At 38.1% G+C, this 23,568-nt stretch overlaps 1 protein-coding gene across 4 annotated transcripts in view; it reads left to right on the plus strand.

Moving 5' to 3' along the window:
- Positions 1–7,904: 7,904 nt before the first annotated feature.
- The window catches only part of FYB1 (FYN binding protein 1), a 42,726-nt gene continuing 27,062 nt past the window's right edge, over positions 7,905–23,568 (plus strand). For 3 of the 4 annotated variants that reach the window (XM_065739915.1, XM_065739917.1, XM_065739918.1), the window contains exon 1: positions 12,854–14,003. In XM_065739915.1, the coding sequence (XP_065595987.1) occupies positions 12,881–14,003 (1,123 nt within the window). In that variant the 5' untranslated portion in view covers positions 12,854–12,880. Of the gene's footprint in view, positions 8,042–12,853; positions 14,004–23,568 lie in introns of those variants that run through there. The other variant, XM_065739916.1, reaches the window with a different exon arrangement.

The raw sequence follows: 23,568 nt of genomic DNA on the forward strand, positions 1-23,568 counted from the left end.
AGGGATTCTAGTCTATCATCTACTTTCTTGTAAAACATCTTTAGTTCTGCAAAAAAAGAAAAAGAATCTTAACTGTATGTCACAGGTTGAATCTGCCATGTAACAGGCCTAGCTCCCTTCTCCCACCCTTCTCCCTGTGGGAAGCCAGCAGAGGAGTAAGAAGGAGGAGGTACTGCTCAACTGAGATAAAACTGTTTTACTAAAAGCAGTGAAAGAATGTGGGATAGTGCAGAACCTACAGAAAACCATGATATTCTATGCTATTTGAGTCCCATTTCTTCACTATGTTTTGACGTTGATCCTGCACTCAGCCATCACTCATTCTCTCTGGACTGAGCTCAAAGAACAGGCTGAGAAACAGATATCTGTAAGTACAATTGCAGAGTCCAGAAAGTTATAACTAGTTAGCTGATGAGTAATAGCTACATATCTGAAGGCACTGTTCAGCTGTGTAATAATCTCACTAATAACTACTTGTATGGAGGCACATTATGCTGCAGTTTAGATGTGGATGAACTAGCTTCTGAACAGAAATAACTACAGGCAAAGCTGAGTCACTGCTATGTCTCTGTGTCTCATTTCAAAGCAGTTAATGTAGTGCTAATAGTATACATTTGTTTTTACCAGTTGCTTTGGATGTGTTCACATAGTTTATGAACTTGAGAGCAGATCTCAAGTTCAATCTATAAAGTCATTAAATGCTACTGAAGGACAAAATCCATAGAACTTGTAGAATGACAAAGGTTGGAAAAGACCTCCAAGATAATCTAGTCTAACCATCTGCCTCCCACCAATATTTTCCTAATGAAAGTGCTTAGCACTTTTTCATTTCCAACCTTCACAAGTCAGCTTAAGATACTAACTTCAGCATTGTTTTTCAAGAAGCTTCACAATGTAAAGGACAAGAAACTGAAAAGGTTTCCTAAGAGACAGACAAAAATATGATGCTTAATCTATGGTGTTTGAAGTTGTAAAATTAGTTCCAGCTAAAATTAGTTCCTGCTGAGTGCATTTCTCAACCACTGAGAAGACTGTTATTAAAAGATTAAGGATGTCACTGAAATTTTCATAAATACTCCCAGCATCAAAGTACAATATTAGGGAAAAAAAGAAGAGATATAGATATCAGAGACTGGTGTTACATGGTATCTAGCTCAAGTGAACGTGGTGTTTTGTGAACTCTACTTTGTAGCTTTTGTTGGAGTTCTAGTTTCATTGTGTTATTCCTGACATATAAACAGAAGGAGCTTAAGAGTGGAAGTTAATAGTGTTTTCCTTCTGTATCCAGGTCAACAGTGAATCAATAGGATTTTAATCTATTTCTTGAAACCTGCTGATGATACATCAAAAAAAAAAAGAAGATTTTAGCCATGTGACTGCAGTGGAAATGTGATTTGACAAAATAGGTCATTCCACTGCAACATAAATAACATTCCTATTATATAATTTAGGTTAAAATTCAATGCATTGAGTTTTTTAACTTGTCCTTACATCATGTTTTAGAATACAACATCAGTTTTAATTTAGCATATATTAAAAGGTTAAGATCCTAGACCACGAGAAGAGACTCTGAAATTGTTAGTAGTTGCAGTTAGTGTAGGTTAGTGTAGAGTCTTGCACCTGAGAAGGAATAACCACAAGTATCAGTACAGGTTGGGAAATGACCTGCTGGAGTGCAGCTCTGAGGCCAGCAACCTGGAGGTCCTGGTGGAAGGTTGGCCGTGAGCCAGCAGTGTGCCCTGGTGGCCAAGAGGGCCAATGGCATCCTGGGGTACATTAAAAACAGCACAGCCAGCAGGTCCAGGAAAGCGATCCTTCCCCTCTACTCTGCCCAGGTGAGGCCTCATCTGGAGTACTGTGTCCAGTTCTGGGCTCCCCGGTACAAAAAAGACAGGGATCTCCTGGAGAGAATCCAGCAGAGGGTCACAAAGATGATAAAGGGCCCAGAGCTATCCCCTATGAGGAAAGGTTGTGCGAAACTGGGTCTGTTCAGCCTTGAGAAAAGAAGACTTAGAAGGGATCTTATTAATGTTTGTAAGTATCTTCAGTGTGGGAGTCAAAAGGACATGGCCAACTTCCTTTCAGTGGCCTGTGGGGACAGGACAAAGGGAAACGACCATAAACAGGAGCATAGAAATTTCTGCACCAGTATGTAAAGGAATTTCTTTACAGTGAGGGTGACAGAGCACTGGAACAGGCTGCCCAGAGGTTGTCTAGTCTTCTTTGGATATATTCAAGACCCGCCTGGACACGTACCTGTGCAAGCTGCTTTAGGGAGCTGCTTTGGCAGGGAGGTTAGACTCGATCTCTAGAAGTACCTTCCAACCCCTACAATTCTATGATCCTACTAAATAAGACTAATTATCACATATACCCTTGAAAGGGTGCAGAGGGAGAATGCTGAAAGAATTGTGGCAACTGAGAATTTAACTTGAGCTTTCATTTTCTCTTTTCTACATGTTTTCAAATTCAGCCATACATGTTACAGGTACTTACTTGAGAGCACTTAAAGAATGAACTGATGTCAGTTGCTTTGCATTAAAATATTTTTTTGTCTTGACTTTGTCAGGGATTTCTTGACTTTCCCAAATCAATTGTGAACAATTGGGTTTTTTCCTTGTTGTTGTTAAATAAATATCTTTTTAAAGCAAAATTAGGCTGCTTACCACTAATATGACTTGGGCTCTTGCTACCAAATGTACATCTGATATTGCAGTTTTTAATTCAATGTTAAGAAAAAGAAAAAAACATCAATGATAAAAAAAATCACATGACATTAACAAAGCCTAAACTGTACAGTTCCCAACTATTTTCTTCAAAGGTTTAAAAAGATTTTCAAGAGTAAAGGCCCTTTGCTACCATTTACCCTGGGAAAGCTCCTGTTAACTGAGCTAGGTAATACCTAAAGAGTCACAAATATCAGCTGCAAGTCTTCTACTCAGAAGGGCAAACAGTGAGAGCCGGACCTTGCTTGGGGCTCTGATGTTTTTAAGGAAACACAGGTTTCTGTTTTGCTTCTCCAAACTAAAAACAGATGAGGCTTGAAGAACTGGCAGGTGTTTAACATGTGAAAAGGGTGAGAAGTTTGCATGTGCAGGCATAAGGAGCCCAGAGACATCCCCACAGAGTTTGCACAACTGCTGGTGAGTGATTTGCAAGTTCTTGGACATTTTTTTTCTTCCCAGGCAGTGGTGGGGAAGGACATGTTGAGGAAAAAGGGAAGTTAGGGGCATTTTGCTAAGGATGTCTGTTCCTCTTGCTTTTCCACTTCTTCTTCCTGCTGGTAACAGCAGCTGAGGGCATGTTGAAGGGGAAGCCAAGGCAAATAGTTCTCCTCACTGGACCATTTATACCAGGGTATACGTGGGAGGTAATTGAAATAACTTCTTCCTTGTGAAATCTACTTCCTCCCTCATGTCCCACTGTATCTGCTGATGAGGAAGCCAGACCAGCGGATAATCCCCCATCTGACCATGCACACTCCTCACTTTCCACCAGATCCTCCTTTCTCCCACTTCAGGATTCCTCTCTTCTCCTTTCCCTGGCCACCAGGAAACAATAAGTTCTAAGATGGCCACCCCAAGGTCCCAGGATATTATGCCATAGGGCCTGCCAAACTGAGTCTGGGCAGCAATAATGCGGAGAGGCAGAGCTGACGGTGGGGTAGGGCTGGGCAGGGCAGGGCTCTGCTGAAATGCATGGGGTGAACTGAAGGAGCGCAACTTCATGTGAGGAGATAAATGGCTGCCCACTCTTTACAGCTGTCAGAGCTCCTCTCCCCACACAAAATGCCCCTGCCCAACACACTGTAACCCTGTTGTGTTCTTCCACCCTCCTTATTCCATTTTCTATAGCCATCCCCTCACACATTGCTTCTAGTAGTCTCCTACCTTGCGTACCTTAAAAGAACATCCCACAAGCAGGGGCATTTGAACATCTCCTTCCCGTGAGCCCAGAGTTCATCACTGAAAACTCAACAGTCACCTAAATGCACATCACCTGCTATTTAGCTCATTAAACCTTCTAATCAAGCTGCCATCAGTGGCTAGCCATGGCCCTCAGCAAGGCATGAACTATGACATGTGGGTAGTTAGGTGCAATGTGGTGCATCTGAGCATGTCAGAACTGCTGTCCATGACAGAAGGCCCTGCATTATCTAGAGAGTTTTAGCTGCCTCTGGACAGTTAAGCGAAGGCCCAGTATTCTCATCTAGTCAGAGAGACAGGTTTTATATACAAACACAGACTTTGCTTTCAAGGAAGAAGTTGCTTTGGGCCTGAGCCAACAGAGGTCAGCTCAAGCTACAGAAAATAAGTACATCTGTCTTTCAAATGTGACTTTTTTTTATTATTATTATTTTTTGGTACTGCAGGGGCTTTACATTAGCTTTTGATATTCACTAGAAGACCTGTGCTCTGCAAGGGGTAGTTTAGTGCAGTGCTTACACCCAGTCTGTCCACGAGGCTTGCACATGACTATGACACTCTGGAGTACACTGGGCTTGCCTCCATGACAGAAACATATTCTTCACAAAGTTCAACTGGCATGGGGAATTTCTGTCATCATCTTTTGCCTTCTTACTCCAGTTTTCAGAATCTACTTTCCTTTAGTATAAAGAGATCTTGACATGGTAATAATGTTCAACACTTAACAAGGTTATAAGGATTTAATAATGGCAGTTTAAAAGAGACACACATCAGCTTCATGTACTTTCAGGGAATCATGTCTGTCAGCTGTCCACAAATAGTATCTGGGAAGCGCAGCTGTTGCTGTATGTGTGACAGTGCATTTAGACATGAGACAATGCCGTCAATTTTCTCATGAGCACATCAAACTCCTGTCACAAGCACTAAATACACTTTCAAATATCAACCTCATGGAACTGGGACAGCACACATTTCAGGAAGTCTGGCACTGTCTTGCAGACACAAAGATAACACAGACTGCTCTGTCAAGAAATGTAGCCATAAAAACAGAAGCTCCTGTTGGTGTTCAGAAATATCAAGTTTCTGCTGAAAGTCTGGTACTTTCCGAAATGACTCTGTAACAGGATTGTAGCCGTGGCTACCTGTCATGAGCAGCAGCTGGATGGCCCCTGTGCTCAGTACTGACTCCCAGGATTGGCACAGCAGTGCTAAGCAGACATATTGACTCATTGCCTTGTCTTTTGGACTGTGTTAAAACTGTTGAAATGCAGTCTCCCAGAAGTGGCGTGAAACTAGATAGACTAACCACCTGAGAACGGGAATGTATAAGCAGATATTCAGCAGTAAAAATGTATAATTTCTTCCACTGATCTCCGTGTGCCACTAGGTGGCAAAAGACCTATGGGAGTTACGAGGAGACCAGAAGCCTGGCTTCTGGGAACAATCATGTATTTTTCAGGCACCTCACATATCTGCATGCATTTTACATTACAGATGGAACAACTACTGAATGACCTAGGTAGAGGGCCATCAAGCTTGCTTTATTGATATTAGTGCACCTATCTGAAGGGGCTTTCCATGAACATTTTTAGATATGGTTTAAGGATTACCTGGCCAGAATCATCATTTCTGTACATTTCATCGCCCACTCTCCTTCACAATCAATTCTGTTATGCTGAATCACGTTGATCGCTGAGATCAATGAAATTAAGCATGCTAAAACGACATGGAAAACAAACAAAAAAAATTGTTGGTATTGTTTTTTTCTTAATACAATTTCATTACTCCACTACACAGCATATCAAGTGAAAATATCAAGAAAGCCTTGGATGTAACAAGATCATGGCTATGACATTCTGTGTGAGCACTGATCTGGAAGCCCAAAGCTGTTCAGACAGTTGTGAGTTACTACCATTCCAGAGTGAAGGACAATAATGTGTGAAAGTTACCTTAGAAAGCAAACTAGCATCTTAAAGCAGACCAAGTCAGTGAGGTACCTTTTCCCCTTTTTATCTTTTGTCTATTTATGACAAGTTAAATGATTAAGCAGCCACTTTTCCCAAAGATATGTGGAAACCAAATTTGAGTAAATGCTCTATTAATAAAAAAAGCACATGAAATTGCAGTGATGAATTTTGCACCTGAGAGTTTTAGAAAACCATTGTTATGCTGGGATTTAGATGCCAGTTTTGGTCTACACAAGATCTGGAATGACATGCTTCTATACAAGAGGTTACTATCTGTATTTGATAATGTTTGTCATGCTTAAATCTGTGACGTTGTTATTCCTGCTTCTACTTCTGTTTTTGTGGAAAGTAGAAAACGAAAAGTAGAAAACAGCTCCAGTGTGCTTTCAGGGTTGCAGATCATGTTCCTTAAAATATTAATTCCTTTTGACTCTTTCTTCAGATAAAATTAGCTAATTCCCTGAAACGACTGAGAAACATACTCCACTCTGTGTGGAGAAAATTCAGAGGGGATCCAGGAAGCTGTTGCACCTGCAAGTATAAAATGAATCACACGCATTGAAGATAAGCAATGCTCAAAGCAGTTTTGCAGCATAAACTGTTATTTTCAGTGTTTTGTTGCAATTTATTTTCTCAGCAGCATTCTTTATGCATCAATTATGAATGTCTTTACAACTGTGCAGTAGATGAAAGAAAATACAGGAACTGTCTAGCACTCAGAGGAGCAAAGAGCACATTCTTTGATCACTGTATGATTTGCATGGTGTTGATAGTGTGGGCCGTACCTTGCAGTATTGTTTACCAGTACAAAATGACGATATTGTTACATACAGCACTGTAAAACAGTCGTGCAGACTGCCAACTGGAATAGCAAATTACGAAGTCCAATCTGCTTTAAGATTAATGATAAAAGCTTCCTCACTGGATATGAATATTTTCACAAATAAATATGAATTTATAAATCAAATACAGGGTATAGCAAAACGAACAGCATAAGAATATTGCTCAGAACTGCATTTCTCTCACTTAGAAAAAAAACCCAATGTAATTTAAAAAAGAATTGTTTCCTCAGCAGGTGACAGAGAAAATAGTAGTTCTCTTTATCTCAAAATAAGCTTCATCTCACTTCATTCACTCTAATAGGCTTCTAATTTAGCTAAAATGGAAATCTTTGTAAAACAAATCCAGAAACTTAAACAACCTCCAATGCTTTAATTAGACATTAAAGAAAAATTAAAATTGCACAGAAGATGAACAATGAGGAAGAGCCAAACAACATCTAGTGAAGCTTGAAGACAAATTTTTTCATCTGCAGACTCATTACCTTCCAGAGCTCCAGAAACTTCACTGAGCTGTATTTAGCAGAGGGTTCTGCCTTATGGTTTGGATTTATATTCAGCACAAACACAGGTTTGGAGTTTCTCATAAAGTTTATTTTCTCAATATGAATTTTCCTATCCTATATCATACTTTGAAGTCTTAAATTTGTGCAGTAAACTCAGAGGCAAAAGATTAAAAAAAATACAATCATAGTTCAAATGCAACAACAAAAACTCCATTTAAGCAAAAGCTTTAAAAAAATGGAGTGCAGAATTTCTTGTGAAACTACTGGCAAGGGTGGGAGCAAAGAAACATGTTAGCTGACATCTTCTGTTGATGAGTAAAAATGGAAGCAGTGATTCTTTATGGCAGCAGGTGACTAGACTTCACGAACAAAAAGGTGCTTTCTTTAAGATTTTAATTTCCACAAATATTTCCTTAAATATTTTTCTGTAAAATTCAAGCTTGTACACATCAATATAGCTTTCATGAGACTGCAGTATGGTATAAGTGCAAAGCTGGAGCTCACACTGCTCTTAGATTACATATAATGAATATAGCTGGTGGCAGCTGCCTAGCAGTCTGAACACATTTTAGTTCCCTTTTCCTCTGCCTCTTCTTGCCTAATATCCTGAAGACAGCAGCTTTTTTCTACTGGTCACGATAATGAAAACCACAAGCAAACCCTCTCTTATGCAAACTCTCTGAGAAGAACTCCTGTCAGCAAACACAATAGACTGCAAACCTGACAGACTCTGTGGATTGTCTCATTGAGAGAGCCCGCTTTTCTGCGTGTATCAAAATATTGGAGAGCTCTGGGAGGTCCAGGTAAACTGTTGTACTTGTTTGTCTTATAAATAAAAGAAAATAATATAATCAGTGCAAGATATTATGTATGGCCTCGCATAAGTGGTAATCTAATAGTAAAATTTTTTTGCAATTACTTATCCAGCTGAAACGTTGCCAAGTTGACAAAACTGTTTCTCTCTCGAATGTTTGTGTTCACCTGAGTTTTTACTAAAAGTTGCCCTAGTTTAAGAGACATTTGCATTTTGAAGACTAACAGAAATGAGGGGCAATTAGAGGCAATTATTTTCAGATAGAATTATAAATCAACTAGCTTAATCTTTTTGTATTATTTGTGTCTGTTCATTTGGTTGTGTTCTTTTTATTTTCTGTTTTTTTGTTTTTACATATATCATGCTCCAGATTGAATTGTCAGTGTAAGTATTTTTTTATAGTGGGTCATGGAAGATATTTTTCTTTCCAGCAGAGCTTCAGAACAGTATTTAATGGTTTAACACTGCACAAAAATTCATTTAAAATCATATGGGATCTTGAAATTCTAGAAGTAGTGGTAGGAACTTTTCAGTGGCAAGAACTTGGCTTTTTTTTCTTGAGATTCTGGCAAAGTACTTTAGCTTTAGTAGAATAATCAGAGTCAAAATACAGGTTCTAATAAGGTAGTTGCTGCATATAGAGTGGAGTGGGAGAATTAAATTGTTCTTCTCATTTTTCTGCAACATTATGTATTTGGTCTTAGGATTGCATGAAAGATGAGAAAACTTCACAAGAGAAGGACAAAAGATGTTTAGTGGAATACACAGTAGAAAAGATACATAATACAGTGTGGTCGAGTTGTCAAGTTTGACAACCACGTGTCTGTGTGAATGTGCTACTTTCACCTGCTGGCATCAGAGAGATATTTTTAAAGATTTTCTCAGGAAGATACAGAGGCTGTTGGCCTTTCTCCAAGGAATCCCATAGATTTCTGTCTATCCTCTCCATCCTAAAGGTCTGCCTTTCAAGAAAAGCAAAGAGAATAACTGCCTGCCCTTTCAATATTTCTTATCTGATAAGGATTCATTGCTCTGCAATAACTGTATCTGCATTTCTTTCTGTTTTAGCAGATGCTGTATTTCTGCCTGTTTTTCAAATTTCTGCTATGTACATCTATAGGTACAGAATACAGCATTATCTTAACTCCACTTTCCAGATGTTGAGCTCATAATCAAAGGAAGCCTTATTTAACTAGTTATTACAACTAGAATCAAGAAAAGTTACTTGGAAATTATTTATCTCTTCTGGAAATAAAAGATTGTTGTACAGTGATAATTTTGAAGTCTCTGTCTGGAAGGAAATAATCAAGCTAAAATTTATCATTAATTTAGAATAGCACTTTCTTAATAAGAAATAAAAAATTAGAAGTGAGAAAGGAGTTTTCTTCCTTTATAAACCAGATCTATATGCCTTTTGAAGAACTTGTACAGTCTGCAATAATACACATTTTATTTGCTAAACTAAAGATAGTATGCACACATCTGTTGTTGCCTTCATTGATCCAATGTTGCTATTTACTCGAAGAAAAAGCAACCACAAGGGGAAGTTGAAGTGAAATATTCTTCTGGCTTCATCAAGATGGAACTATTTAATATAAATTTATGCCAAAACAAACAAATATGTTTGTTTTGTTTTGCTTTGTTTTGTTTTGTTTTGTTTTGTTTTTAATTGGGTTGCTAGTTCATACTGAAATTTTCAGGAAAAATAGATTTGGAATTTTTACTTTTATTGAGTTCTCATTATACTGTTCTTTTGAACAAAAAAAAAAAAAGTGTGGTTATATTGTAAATAATGATGAATTACAGTTGTTTACATTAAAGTGTAAATGTAATGTACTCTCTGAAGAATTCTGTACAAGTGTATCTTGATATCTGTGTGGGTCCTATCTAAAGGCACTGGAAAATGGCAAAGCACTCACAAGTAAATCTCTTTGATCTACACATGGGAAACAAAAACAGAGTATTTTTCTAGATTTGAGTCGAAAACATTTAAATGCATCCATCTCCTTGCAAAGAAATTGTTACTGTCACAAGGCACACCTTGTGCTGTTTCCAGCTCAGTTCAGTAGATGAAAACTGAAAGACAAATTGCACTGAGTCTCCTAAGAGATTGCAAACAGAAAGTTCAGAATATTACCTAAGTAATAAAGCATCTGGCTCCTTGTATAACATACACATTGCACTCTGGGTAGGAAAGATGGGGTAAACTTAATCCAGTTTCACAATCTTTTCAAGTTCCTGTTTCATTAAGTACAAGATATTGTATGTGCTAATAGAAAAGGTAACTGCGGTCACTTCTGGGAAGGGAAATGCAGAAACAGTGGGGATCACCAATCTCTTTATCCTAGTTCTCCATCTACCTGAACAGTTAGACTGCAGCTTAGAATCCTCAACATGGCTCCTGTTATAAGTTCATTAAAGCAGGAATTGATTATATACATTACAGAGAAGCAGAAAGATTTATCAGTTTCTCACTCTCCTTCGATTCTTAGAGTTCTTCCTTCCCAGCTTGCTGTGACTGAGAGAGGTTATACTGCTGGTTGAAAGCCTCTGTATCTCCAGGAGTGTGATACTTACCATTTTTGATGAGCTTGTACATCCGTTTGACAAGGAAAAGGTTTGAAATCTATTCACAGTACTAGGAAGACATTTTTTTAAATACATCTATCAATTTCACTAGGACTTAGAGAAAATAAACAGAAAATAATACAGGGCAGTAGTGGATTGTTTAATGCTTTTGAAAGTCTGTATGAATGCAGTTCATCTTGTTACTGACAAGATGTAGAAAACTTCTCAGAAACTGCAAGTTACAACAAGAAAAGTTTATTGAAAGCCTTATTTCCAATTTCCAAAAGGTTTACATGCTGAATGTCTCTTATCCCATTCACATTACTGTGGCTTACTACAGTATGCTTTTCTTAATTGCAAATGGAAGAAATAGCAGAAGAATCAATTTATTACTATAACTTTCAAAAGAAATAAGCTTCTGTTCTGAAATAGCCAGATTGTGATTTACAAGTTCTGAATACTTAAAACATTGTACTTCTGATGGTTAGATTTTGTTATAGAAATTAAAAGATGAAGAAATTAAAAAAATAAAAAATTTAGAAAAAAAATTAAAAAGAGCCAGTTTTTGTTATTTTTTCCGGAATTAAAATTAGCTTAATTTGCTCTTTATGTGGGTAAAATCAGTGCTGTGCGAGGTAAAGATTAGTGATTAGTGATACATTTATTTATCTCTGCAATGTAACTGTATGTGTGTCTGAGCTTATGTATAGCAACCAGCAGTCAATAGCTTAAGCCTGATAATCTCCATAGTAAATGCATGCTTCCTCCCTTTCCCACAAGAGAAGAAGAAATAATTCAGTACTTTGAGGATAGTTTTCATACTGTTTTGGCTGCTTTTGTTTTAAGAAACTCTGTAGTACAAGGCAGTTTGGAGGGACTGAATTTCTTGGTGATATTAAAAGACTGGGAAAGTTAATGTTGCAGAAGTTGTAAGTGAAACTACTCCAACATATCAGGAAATTTGTAACATGATAGAGACAAACAGGAGGCAAAAGGTAGTAGACAACCACAGTTCAGAAGGTCTTGTTAATGAAGTTAAAAGATTACTGAATGCTCACTGAAACTATACTGACAGCTCATTTGTTGATCTCACTCTAAAATATTTTTTCAGACCATTATCTCCTGTACTTGATAGTGATAATCTTTGTTTCCAAGCGAAGACTTTAGACCCCTTCCTAGTCATAACATTCTTGCTTCAGAATGTTAGTTTTACATTTTGACCTTCCCATGTAAAATGGATCTCAATTAGTACAAGCTATGAATCATTTATGCCTGCATATCCTACACCCAACACCACTGTCTGCTGGTAAAGAAGAAGCCCCTGCTGATGATGACAACTAGAACACAAGAGTGGACCCAGACTGTTGTGGTGTGACCACCTCACTTCCCTTTGCTCAGCTTTGTCATTGCACTATAGAACAACTGCGCTGAATGTTCTTTGCTCATATCAAAGGCTGATCCTGAAAGGTCTTAAATAGTGCTGTCCAATTAAAACATTTTCTAATGAAAATGAGTTTTACCCCCTTTGAACTGTTTATCCTTTCCCTTTTCTCTCTCTTTCCTACAGTATTTTTGTTTACTGGTCATCACTTCTTCCCATTTTGCTCCATATATTTTCACTTTCAATCCACCCATGTACAGTGTTTATCAGATACAAAATGGAGAACAGAAACAAGGACAAAGCAGGGGAAGGCAGAGAGCAGTAAGGAAGCAAATTGCTGAGAATGGAAAGAAAAACTGACAAACAAACCCTCCAAATCTAAAGACTTTCTGTGTATTCAACTTTTAGTTCTCCAGAGGTCTGATAAAAATGACACCATTCTGAAGTATTGTCCAGGTTTCAGTATGTTCTGTGCTTCTAAGCATAGGATACTTGTATTTTTGTGGATACTTTAATTTAGAAGTTGTGAGTATCTTCTTATAAAGATTTATCAGATGTTCACTTCCTAGTTCCAGAAACACACAGAAATTTTTCTATGAACAAAAGGAGCTGAATGACCAATCTTTAAAAATAAAACCTGTAGTGAAAAAATTTAAAGATAATATAACCACAGCAAGGACACAACAAAGTACTTAGCTTTTCTAACCCTACAGGAAGATGTGCTACAGTATCTCCACAACCAATCAGCAGTACTACAAGCCTCAGACCAGGAAATTCTTTAAAGTACAGTATGTGTGAACATTTCAACTGACACTTTCTCATTGTTTCTTTTTTATTTCTCTGTGCCCATAGGATGGCAAGGCAGATGTGAAGTCACTCATGGCGAAGTTTAACGTGGGTAACAGCCCTTCAGAGGATGTTTCTGGTAACATTCGACTCTCTAAAGTCACAGGACAACCAACTCATTCAGGATTACAAACAAGGAAAGCAGTATTTGAGAAATTTGCAAGTCAAGGAAATGCAGCTTCTCCTTCAGGACCCAGCGTTTCTCAAAAACCTGTTCATCCTAAGCCTCCTCTGGCAGCCAAGCCTTCAGCTGAGGATAAGACAGAGAAGGATCCAAAGCCCCCAAATTTGAAACCAGTGGCACAAAGGTTTGGGGTTCAGCTTCAGGCAACTAACAGGGAAAGTGATGGAAAGGCTGGATACACTAAAACCCCTACCAAAAGCAGTGACTTGGCAAAAGAAGAGCCAAAGTCACTGTATCCAAAACCTGCAGGGAACAAGCTTCTTAATTCAGCTCCTCAAGAGAAGGAAAAAAGGCCTCTGGGAACAAAGCCAAATTTTCATTCTGAAGCACAAGAGAGTGAAGAAAGATCACCATTTTCAAAAGTAGCTGGAGTTAAGGAAAAGTTCATGTCTGCTACACAAGAAAATGATTCCAAGCCTTCTTTCTCCAAACCAGCCCTTGCACAAAAGCCTCCTCTAAACCATGCAGGTTCCCACAATGAAGACACCTCAAGTAAAAATGTTTTCCCACATAAAGGTCTAGCAGGCCCCAGACCAAATATGCATTCATTTAAAGCAACAAAGGAAACGGATGAAAATAGTAACTGCGCTGCAGAAACTGCAAGCAGTCATTTTTCTAACATGGCTCTGAAACCTACTGGCCACTGGTCCAGCACATCTCAAGGCACTCCAAAAAATGCAGAGGAAAAGACTGAAGAAAAGGGAGTGAATGCCGCCAGAAATATTTTTCTGAACAAAATCAGCCAGGAAGAATCTGGTTTATCTCCTCCCAAATTCCATAAAACGAGCACAGCATTTGCTGCAGGAAGGCCGCTGGGGGGGTCAGAAGAGAAGGATGACTGGGACAGGAGCTCAGGAACCCCGAAACGGAAGTCTCTGCCCCCACTATACAAGCTGGGCCAGCCCCCGCAGAAGCCCAGCCGACCACCCAGTGTGGATCTGGAAAAGTTCCAGAAGAGCTTCGCAAGAGACAGTGAGTCCTCTCTATTCTTGCTTGTATTTCTTTTCTACCCATTCAGCACTCCATTCATTTCAGGTGGAATCCTCCCTTCTCTTCATAAATAACATCTGTGCATCGGACAGCCTCTTAGAGCCATAATATATGCTTTTACCTCTTCTGCACAAGGCAGAAATTAGAATTATATTCTTTCTCTCTCAGCAACATATAATGGAGGAGGAATATTTTCTGTATTTGGGTGTATTTGTTTTTCCAAACTGCTTAGATGTAGCTATAACTTGTAGCAGTGAGTCTAAGTACTTTTCGCAATGAACATTAAAATACTGACTTCCTAAACTGAGATGTTGACGTTCTCTGTTCTGTTCTCAAATGAACTTCCTGAGCACAACTTGATATCTATCTAAGTGATAGTAAACCTGTTGTAACCATACATTTTTTTCTTCTTTGACTTTCACAGTGACTAACCACATGACCCTACCAGCCACTGAGTTTTATAGTGTTTAGAAAGTTAGAATTCTGTAAGTTAGAACACTATGCAAGGTTACAGAATCTAGCATTCCCAGGTGGAGCTGCAAGGATCTCATACCCAGATCTGAATCCAGACCCTATAAGCCTCTTCTTCACTTTTTATTGTCTCTTAGATTTGTGTGATTTCAATAGTGTAGAAGTTGGTAGCACCTGAGTCTCTGCTTCACTATTTTTATGAAGAATCAAGCCTCTGAAATTTCTTACGGTTGTAATCCAGTCACAAATACTAATGGATTTCTGTAAAACTTGCTGTGTGTGTGATTATTAATAGAGTCTGTGAATACATTTAAAACACACAGGAGTATATGCATTTTTGTGAAGAAATGAAATTGCTGTGGCTCTATTCTTGCAAGAAGTTCTAATTCAGTAAGTTCCTTTCACCAAATAGAACAAGTTGCACCAAAAATAAGCTGTTTCTGAGACACCCGAAATACATCTGAAAATCCAATTTATCTAAGATGGTATTTCTTCAATTTAGACCCAGAAATATGCTGTCAGCTCCTTCAAAGTTTGATCAGTTCCTTGGATGTTCTGCGTGTCCTTAATCTTCTTTTAAAACACCTCTTCTTAAAAGTTTTGGGTCAAGATTTTCCCCCCAGTGCATTCCAGGTGGTCCTTGACAAGGACTAAATCAGCTATCTTTACCTCCAGCAGGAACAGTGGATGCCAATTGCCATGCTTCTATCCCAGGTTATAGGTGAGCTGAGGAGGCTCTCACTCTTTTTTCTTATACCGACAGGTACTGGAAATTATGATCACACAGAAAACCCTGATCATATTTTTAAAATCTAAGTTTTAAGCTTTATGCATCCAAGGTATTGCAGTGTGTGTGGGATATGGACTGAAACAAAAACTTATTCTTCTGTTACATTTTGAGGGCTTTTTGTTTGTTTGTTTGCTTGCTTGCTTGCTTGTTTTTCTTAATGCAGTATTACCTACACTGAGCTCAGGAAGCAAATATACTCAGTCCTCACAAATATTTTTTAGCTCAAGTCATTTATCCAGTTACGTCCTGCAACAAAGTGTGTCAGGTAAAACACACCTAGAAGTAGTTTCTGACAGTGAGGGTCATTTCACATTAACTACATTAGTATATCTCAAGCAACTCTCTTAGATTAATTATGCAGATCAAACTTATATTTCTAAGACAGTAATAGGGAAAGAGATATTCCCAACTATATGATTCAGCATCTGATGAAGCTGAAAACAGACACTCTGAAAAAATTCACAACCATCAGGTTAATTTATGTCATTTACTTGATATAAAAGTTCTCCTTGTGCTTTCTGTGTTCAGAACACAGCACTGTTCATGTTTTGTCAGTTTTGAATGCACTCAAGACTGAATTTTCTGAGACAGACTAAATTAAAGGTGTCACAATCAGATGGAAACTAGCAGAGTAGCAGAGAAAACACTGTTTGAAGACAAAAGGCCATAATAGAGTGTGCATGGCGCTATATATTTTATCACTTTTTTCTGCTACTCAAAAATGAGGAGCTTATCAGTAACATAAAATGTACTGTCTTGTCAGCTGTTATATTCTGGTTTTCCTCTGTTATCCTACATCTAAGAAAGTGTTCTCTCAAACCCATGACCATGGCTAGATTCCGAAATTGTATAAATCTGTGTTATTTTAAAAGAAATATCTCAATTCCCACCAGTCTGAATAGCCATCATTTCGATGGAGAGCATTGTTCAGCATGACTGGCCTTATTCCATCATTCAGAAAAGTTTCAAATTGAAAAGCAGCATTTTCAACAAAGAATACCAGCAAATGTTTTGATTAAACAAAAGCAACATGAGCTTTGAAAGGTAAAACTTTGAGAAATCCTGACCAACGCTGAAACATGCAAAACTGTAAATAATTTTAAAATATATATTTTTCAATTTTACTTCTAACCAATTAATGAAGAAAATATCTTGTTTGTTTACTTCTTTATTTTTCTATTCCCCGTGAAGTTATAGTCACAATGTGAGGTTTTTTTTCATTCTCTTTCTTAAACTGAAATCTAGAAATATTATTCTATGTATTTCAAATGAATTGGTTAAATGAACAAGGTTCTGAAGATAACACCAGAATTCTGCTAGAAGGATAATCTCCAGTTGTCACTGACCAGTATGAGCACTACCATTGGCTGAGTTAAACTGCATGGGTTAGAGGGGCAAAAGATGGAGCTGCACAATGTGGTGGTACAGGTTGCACTCCAGATTCATTACAAATTATGTACCCAACTAAGCAGAACTGAGGGATGAGCCATGGCCTTCTCTATTTCACACTCTGGGCCAGATCAAGAGTGGAAGATTTAGAAATGATATAAATACAAATCTGTTCATAAGGACCTTGGATTTCAGTTCTCCCCTGAAGAGCTGACATGGACTTTGAAGTTATGTTTGGCTTTAATTAAAGCAGGCCAGTTATTTGTAACCACAGACCATGCAGAATACTTTTGGTAGAGAGACCGGGTGTTCTAGAATAAATCCTGAACAAACTAGTTTTCAGTTTCACAGTTATCTATTACTGATGCGTTTCTTGGAAACTTAAAACTGAAATGACAAAACCTACCTGCTATGGAAAGACAGTTAAACCAAACTGCTTTAATTCTTTTTCTTTTTTTTCTTTTAACTGTCATTTCAGGACTGAAAAGCACTAATTCTTTCTGCTCATTACTTTTTCCTGATAAACCATATTTCCATATTTGTTTTATTCTCTGATGTGATACACAGGCTGAGTAAAAATCAGACAAATTTTTACTTGGAAACGGAGAAGGCTTTCCCATTCATGAGAATGGACTTCTGAGATCTAACCTGTTGGAGTGTTTTTTTTCTTTTTTTGATCTGTACTACAGAAAAAGTTGAGCTTTATAGTGTCTTTCACGAAGAGAAAAGCTGCATACATGGTAACTGTTTAGATGTGCTAGGAACATCTCCCTGGGGTGCAGAAAACCTTGTATTGCTCAACTGAAGCCAAGATTTTGAACTTGGCTTTCTCAAAAGCAGAAGTTCATCCTTTTTCTATTATTTTCTATATATATATATGTTTTTTAATGTTTGTCTGCTATCCTTTCCCATGAAAGCTACTGTACTGTTTTTTCATAATAAAATATTAATTGGGCAGAAAATAACTATATGCTAGGCTGAAATACTCACTTCAGATGCAGTAGATCTTATTCACTTGTAAGGGATGGATTTAGACTGCCCACCATTCCTGCATGAATGTTGCCTGGCTATTGATTACAGATTTTCATTTCATTCTGAAAAATAACTTCTGACGACACCCCTGCAGATACGAGAGCACTGCTGAGGTAAATTTGCTACTACTTTCCACTGAAGACAGGTTTCAAAAATTTCCTGTCTGTGCCTGTGAGTACATGGCACTGTGGTAAATGTCAGCTTCTTTCTGGTGACAGTGATAGGGCCCAAGGGAGCAGTATGGAGCCAAATTGGGGAGGGTGAGAGGAGGGTTAGGAAAAGGTTCTACCTCACAGGGCAGTGGGCATGGAACAGGCTGCCCAGAGCAGCGAGCATGGCCCCGAGCTGCTGGAGTCTGAGTGGTGTTTGGACAACACTCTCAGTCACAGAGTTTGATGTTTGGGTAGTCCTGTGAGCAGCCAAGAGTTCATTATAGTGATCTTGCAAAGCCACTTATCTGACATCTCTCCATGTGAGGCCACACCATACTGTTGCTTTCAAAGAACTCCACCTGGCATGACTTCAGTGGGTTTCTGTTTCAGAAGGCCGCCCACATGAAGTCCATAGAAGTACCCAATGCTCTGGATTCTGCTAGGGAGAAGATTATGAGCTGTGGTGGGAGAAACGAAAAGAAACTGTACTGAATCAAGAAGAAGATAATGCATGCAAGAAAACTCACAATTTATAATTTGGGTATAAATTAAGGTACTGTCACTGTCCACATTAGGCTTGTGTTCTACATATTGCATAAACAGTCGGTGACACAGCTGTTGGTACTGGATAAAGCAACCAGAGATAATGGCAGAATTAAAAGTGGAGGTCCAGTGTGTGTTGTCAAAGATAGCACAACACTCTGCAAAGAAACAAGCATTACACCCACAAAAATAATATTTTAGCCATCTCTGCAGAGCCCCTTACAGCCAACCAATTGTTGCCATTAAATGACGGCAAAATGAAACAACAGCTTCCAAAGTTACAAAGAAAAGAGCTGTTTTTTTTTAATCACAGGAAGTCACTACCGTTTACAGCAGAATCAAGATTTAAAATGTCACTGGAGGTTTTCTTTCTTTACTTCAGTGTTCAGTTAGACAGTTACAAAACAGCTCGGTCATAAGATGTAAGAGGATAAAAAGAATGGTAACTTGAAGCAAGTAATTTAGATGTTTAGATGGAACTGAAACAAGTTGAAGATATCAAATAATGCAATTTTGCTGGATCTGCTTGAACGTGCTACAAAATCTGTACTAGCATGTAACTTACAGTGGAAACTCAGGTAAAAACTCTTCAGCTTTCCCTAAAGAACATTCCTTTTGTCTGTGTACATAGGAAAACCCATAGATTCCTCTTTTAGCTAAATTAAACTGAAACATTGAACATGGCTGAGAAACAGGAGAATCAATTTTTGAAGTTCCTAGCACTGAAGAAAGATGCTCAGCTGAAACATTCAAATATATTCACAAAAATATTCAAAGCTGTGACTTTGTGATACAAACTAGACTACAGTGTATGAAAACCCACACAATATATATACTTTTGTACAAGTGCAATGTAATCACTTGAGTGCATCTGACCCCAGGGGTGTTTTTATCACTGGCATCATTGTTGTAAGGTCTCTCAAAAAACATTTTACTTCCTTTGTAATTTCAGTTCCTTTGACTGTCTTTCATTAGCTCAATCAGAGAGTTCCAACTAACCAGTTGGATTATTTTTCCCTCAATTTGCTCTAAGTTAGTTCTGTTTTCCGTTTTTGATATCTTGTCCTTTCCTAGGTCTGTATAATTCATATGCTGAAATGCTTTTGATGAACCTTTATCATTTGGTTGTATTCAGTATGTAACAATACACAAGTAATTGTGCTGTAAGAAAGACACATGTATTCTGAAATCTGGACATAAACCAGACAACAACGAGAATGCAAACTACAATAACAGTTTGAACTGAGAGCTCAAGAAGAATGATATGAACTAGCTGAAAATTCCCCAGCTTTTAAGTTCTATGTGTTTTGCTTTCCAGTTGTAGCAATGAGTGACATCCAGAGTATCACATTAATTTACAGGTAATTTAATGGTAAAGTTGGAAATAATCATACTTTTTTTACAGATAAGCAAAAATCTGTGTTTGGTGATGAAGTTCTAGACACAGAATCATAGAGTCACCAAGGTTGGAAAAGACCCCTGTCCCTCCAGGGACTTCACTACCTCCCTGGACAGCTTGTTCCAGCACCTGACCACTCTTTTGGAGAAGAAATTTCTCCTTGTGGCTGACCTGAATCTGTTCTAGCACAGCTTGAGGCCATTCCTTCTAATTCTATTGTTAGCAACACTGGAGAAGAGTCCAACCTCCACCTTGCCACAACCTCCCTTCAGGTAGTTGTAGAGCATACTAAGGTCTCCTCTGAGCATCCTTTTCTCCAGACTGAGCAATCCCAGTTCCCTCAGCCGCTCCTTATAAGACTTGTGCTCCAGACCCCTCACCAGTTTTGTTGCCCTTCTCTGAACACGCTCCAGGGCCTCAGTGTCTTTCTGCAGTTGAGGGGCCCCAAACTGAACACAGCACTTGAGGTGCGGCCTCACCAGTGCTGAGTACAAAGGGATGATCACTTCTCTACTCCTGGTGGCAACACTATTTCTGATGCAGGCCAGGATGCCATTGGCCTTCTTGGTCACCTGGGCACACTGCTGGCTCATACTCAGCTGAGCGTCAATCAACATGTTGCTGGTGCAATCGCTGAAGGTGCATCTTGAAGCCTGAAGTTCTCATTTTTAGCTAGATCTAAGCAACACCTCTGTGTTCTGCTTGCAAAAGTGCATACACTTCTCATACCTTTGAAGTTTGACACAGTTTCTCTTTGATCTGGAGTGTCTTAATTTCTACTTATTGTTTTAGTAATATGTCCCTAGTGGTTTACATACGTAGAACTGTGTCCAATGTTGCATATTCTGTTCTATCTTCTTATTCCTACACCTATTTTGGTTCACATGAAGAAACCTTTAGATGAATAATGATATTATAAAAGCAATTTGATTTTCTGCACTGCTGAGCACTCCTGAGTTTTGAACTAAGTTTTCTAAAACAACTTTCCCAGCTTTCCATTGAAGAAGTAAAATGCTTCTTCTCCTGTAGATGACACAGGTCTATTAGCATCATTTCTCTATTTTTGGATTCCTCACAGGGAGAGCTGAGGTTTCATATGCCTTTCCACAATCCTGTTTCTTTAAAAATAAAAATAAAAACCACACATAAAGTGAGCCAGACTAACAGAAGCTCTACTCCAGGAACTGCGTTCAGTTTTGAGCCCCTCACTGCAAAAAAGACAGTGTGTCCAAGAAAGGGTAACAAAGCTGGTGAAGGGTTTGGAGCACAGATCTTATGGGAAGCAGCTGAGGGAACTGGGGATTGTTCAGTCTACTGAAAGAAAATTGTGACAAGGTGGGGCTTGGCCCCTTCTCCCATGTAACTAGTGACAAGAGGTAATGGCTGTACATTGCACCAGGGGAAGTTCAGGATGGATATTAAGAAAAATTTCTTCTCCAAAATAGTGATGAGGTATTGGAACAGGCTGCCCATGGAAGTGGTGGAGTCACTGTCCCCCAAGGTTTACAAGAAAAGTGCAGATGTGGCCCTGAGTGAGATAGTTCAAAGCGACCACAGACATGGATTGATGGTTGGACTAGATTATTGAAATGATCTTTCCAATCTCTATGATTCTTTGACTCTTTGATTTTAGGATTCTAGGATTCTAGGATCCTAGAATTTGAGGAAGATTAATTTATGTATTGTTAATGTAAAGCAGAGTATGATAGTGAGAGAATAAATGAAGACAACAAACGCCTTTCTCAACCTCCTTTCTTCCCAGGCTCAACTTCACTCCTGACTCCATTATATCTTCCTATGCCAAGCAGTGTTGGGGGTGGAGAATATGGTCAGTTTGCAATGCTTTATCACTGCTACTCCCTCACGATCACTTTTGCTCAGTGCTTGGAGCAACTCCTATCCTTGTTCCCCAACCTTGGTGCCTGCAGGCTGGCTTCTCATGTTATTCTCAGTCCTCACTTTCACAGCTGCTTCACAATGTTTGTTTGTTTTTACCTTTTCCTAAACATTATCACAGGAGTGACACAAGCATTGCTGATGTGCTCAGCTTTGGCCATTGGTGAGTCCCTTTTTGAGTCAGCTGGAATAGATCCCAGCCTCTTCTCACAGAAGTCATCGCTGCACTCCCCTCACCCACCACCACCTAAACCATGCTTCGTAAACACAATACAAAGCTTTATTCATATTATTTCATGTTTATCCTTCTAAACATAAACACAAACATTTTTAAGCAAGAATGTCAGTTTTTACTAGAAAGCAATGATAAGCATTTTCTTTTCATTAAATATTCTCTCAAGGGCACACAAACACACACACACACACACACAAAGTTGTGAAATTATAATAGAAAAATCTAGACTAAACTGAATGCTTAGATTTTATATTTTTATGGCAAATTTTGGCAAATGTGTGTTGACTTGAAAAGCCAAGATGAAGTTTTTTTCTCAGTTTCCAGGAAAAAAAATCTTGTAGGTTTGAATTAGAGGTAGAAAAACTAAAAATAATAATATACAGCCTCCCACTAAAATTGTCATGAAAATTTTTCTGTACATAGCTTCTATTCTGAAAGACAGTATCTTCTCATGCTTCAAGTCTTTCATTTATGATTTGAGACATTTCTGAACTATTATTTTCCCCAAGTTCTTTATATCTGTTTTCTGAAAAGCATATTACAGTTCCTTTAGTTATCTGAATACTTCTTACAGGAAAAAGCTAGTTATCCTTGAATGCTTTGATATTAATTATGAAATACTGAAGTAACTATTCAGTACTGATAGAAAGAAAAATGTAATTCAAATATAAAGACGTTAGGAAGATTTTTCAAGCAGTATACAATTTTATCCTAAAGAATTTGTTTTATCAATGAATATATTTGATATTATCAGTTTCTTCCTGTAACCGAGTCGTCCTGAAATTTAAGCATTTGGAACAATGATGTTTCTTGTTTACAGGTCCGGAAGACAAATGAGCAAATATCCCCTGATTTGAATGTAAGATTTCGTAGTGCAGGAACTTTTTATGCAACTGAGGTTTCATATAGACTATCAGCATTTGCACTTCTGTGATTACTCTTTAAATAGAACTCTATGCTTTGTATGATGTCATTGTTTTCCACATTGAACAGCATGTTGAAGAAATTGTCAAGCTCTTCATTAGTTATTTAATTAATTTTAAACTACTACTGTCTTGCATGTACTCCACCTCTGAATACTTCAAACCATTTTTCTCCTGCATATATTTCCCTGTACACTATAAAAATAATTGGCTCAGGTTTATAAGTATTTATCATTAAAAATATAATCATAATAATCATTAAGGTTTTTTCATCAAACAACTGAAAATTTTCCCTTTAGTTCAAAGGGGAATTAGTATTGGTTCCCCTTTAGATAATATGCTTCTGCATATGATTACACACCAGTTGTTTGAAATTACTTCCCTCATGCCAGTCAGTTCTGCCCAAAGTATTCTGAATATCCAATTTCATATTTAGTCACCAAACAGCTCAATACTGAAAGCTTTTATATGATAGTACTTCTGATGAAGCCCACAGGTTTTCCTTTGGGGTCAATACTGATCGTATGTTTAGTGTTTTCCAGAGATCTTCATATGTAGATTTTTCTGGTGTTCTTTTATCCCTCATCTGTTTATTTCTACAGACTCATGTAGAATGGGATATACAGTCAGCAAGGTATGTGATCTGTGGTCTCTGTGTCAACTTGAAAACGTAAGACACTTAACCAGAGAAAATATTTCCCAACCTAGATCAATGAG

The sequence above is a fragment of the Cyrtonyx montezumae genome, unplaced genomic scaffold (assembly GCF_038088225.1).
Source record: "Cyrtonyx montezumae isolate F1298 unplaced genomic scaffold, pur_monq_1.0 scaffold_25, whole genome shotgun sequence".
In the NCBI taxonomy this organism is placed as follows: Eukaryota; Metazoa; Chordata; class Aves; order Galliformes; family Odontophoridae; genus Cyrtonyx; species Cyrtonyx montezumae.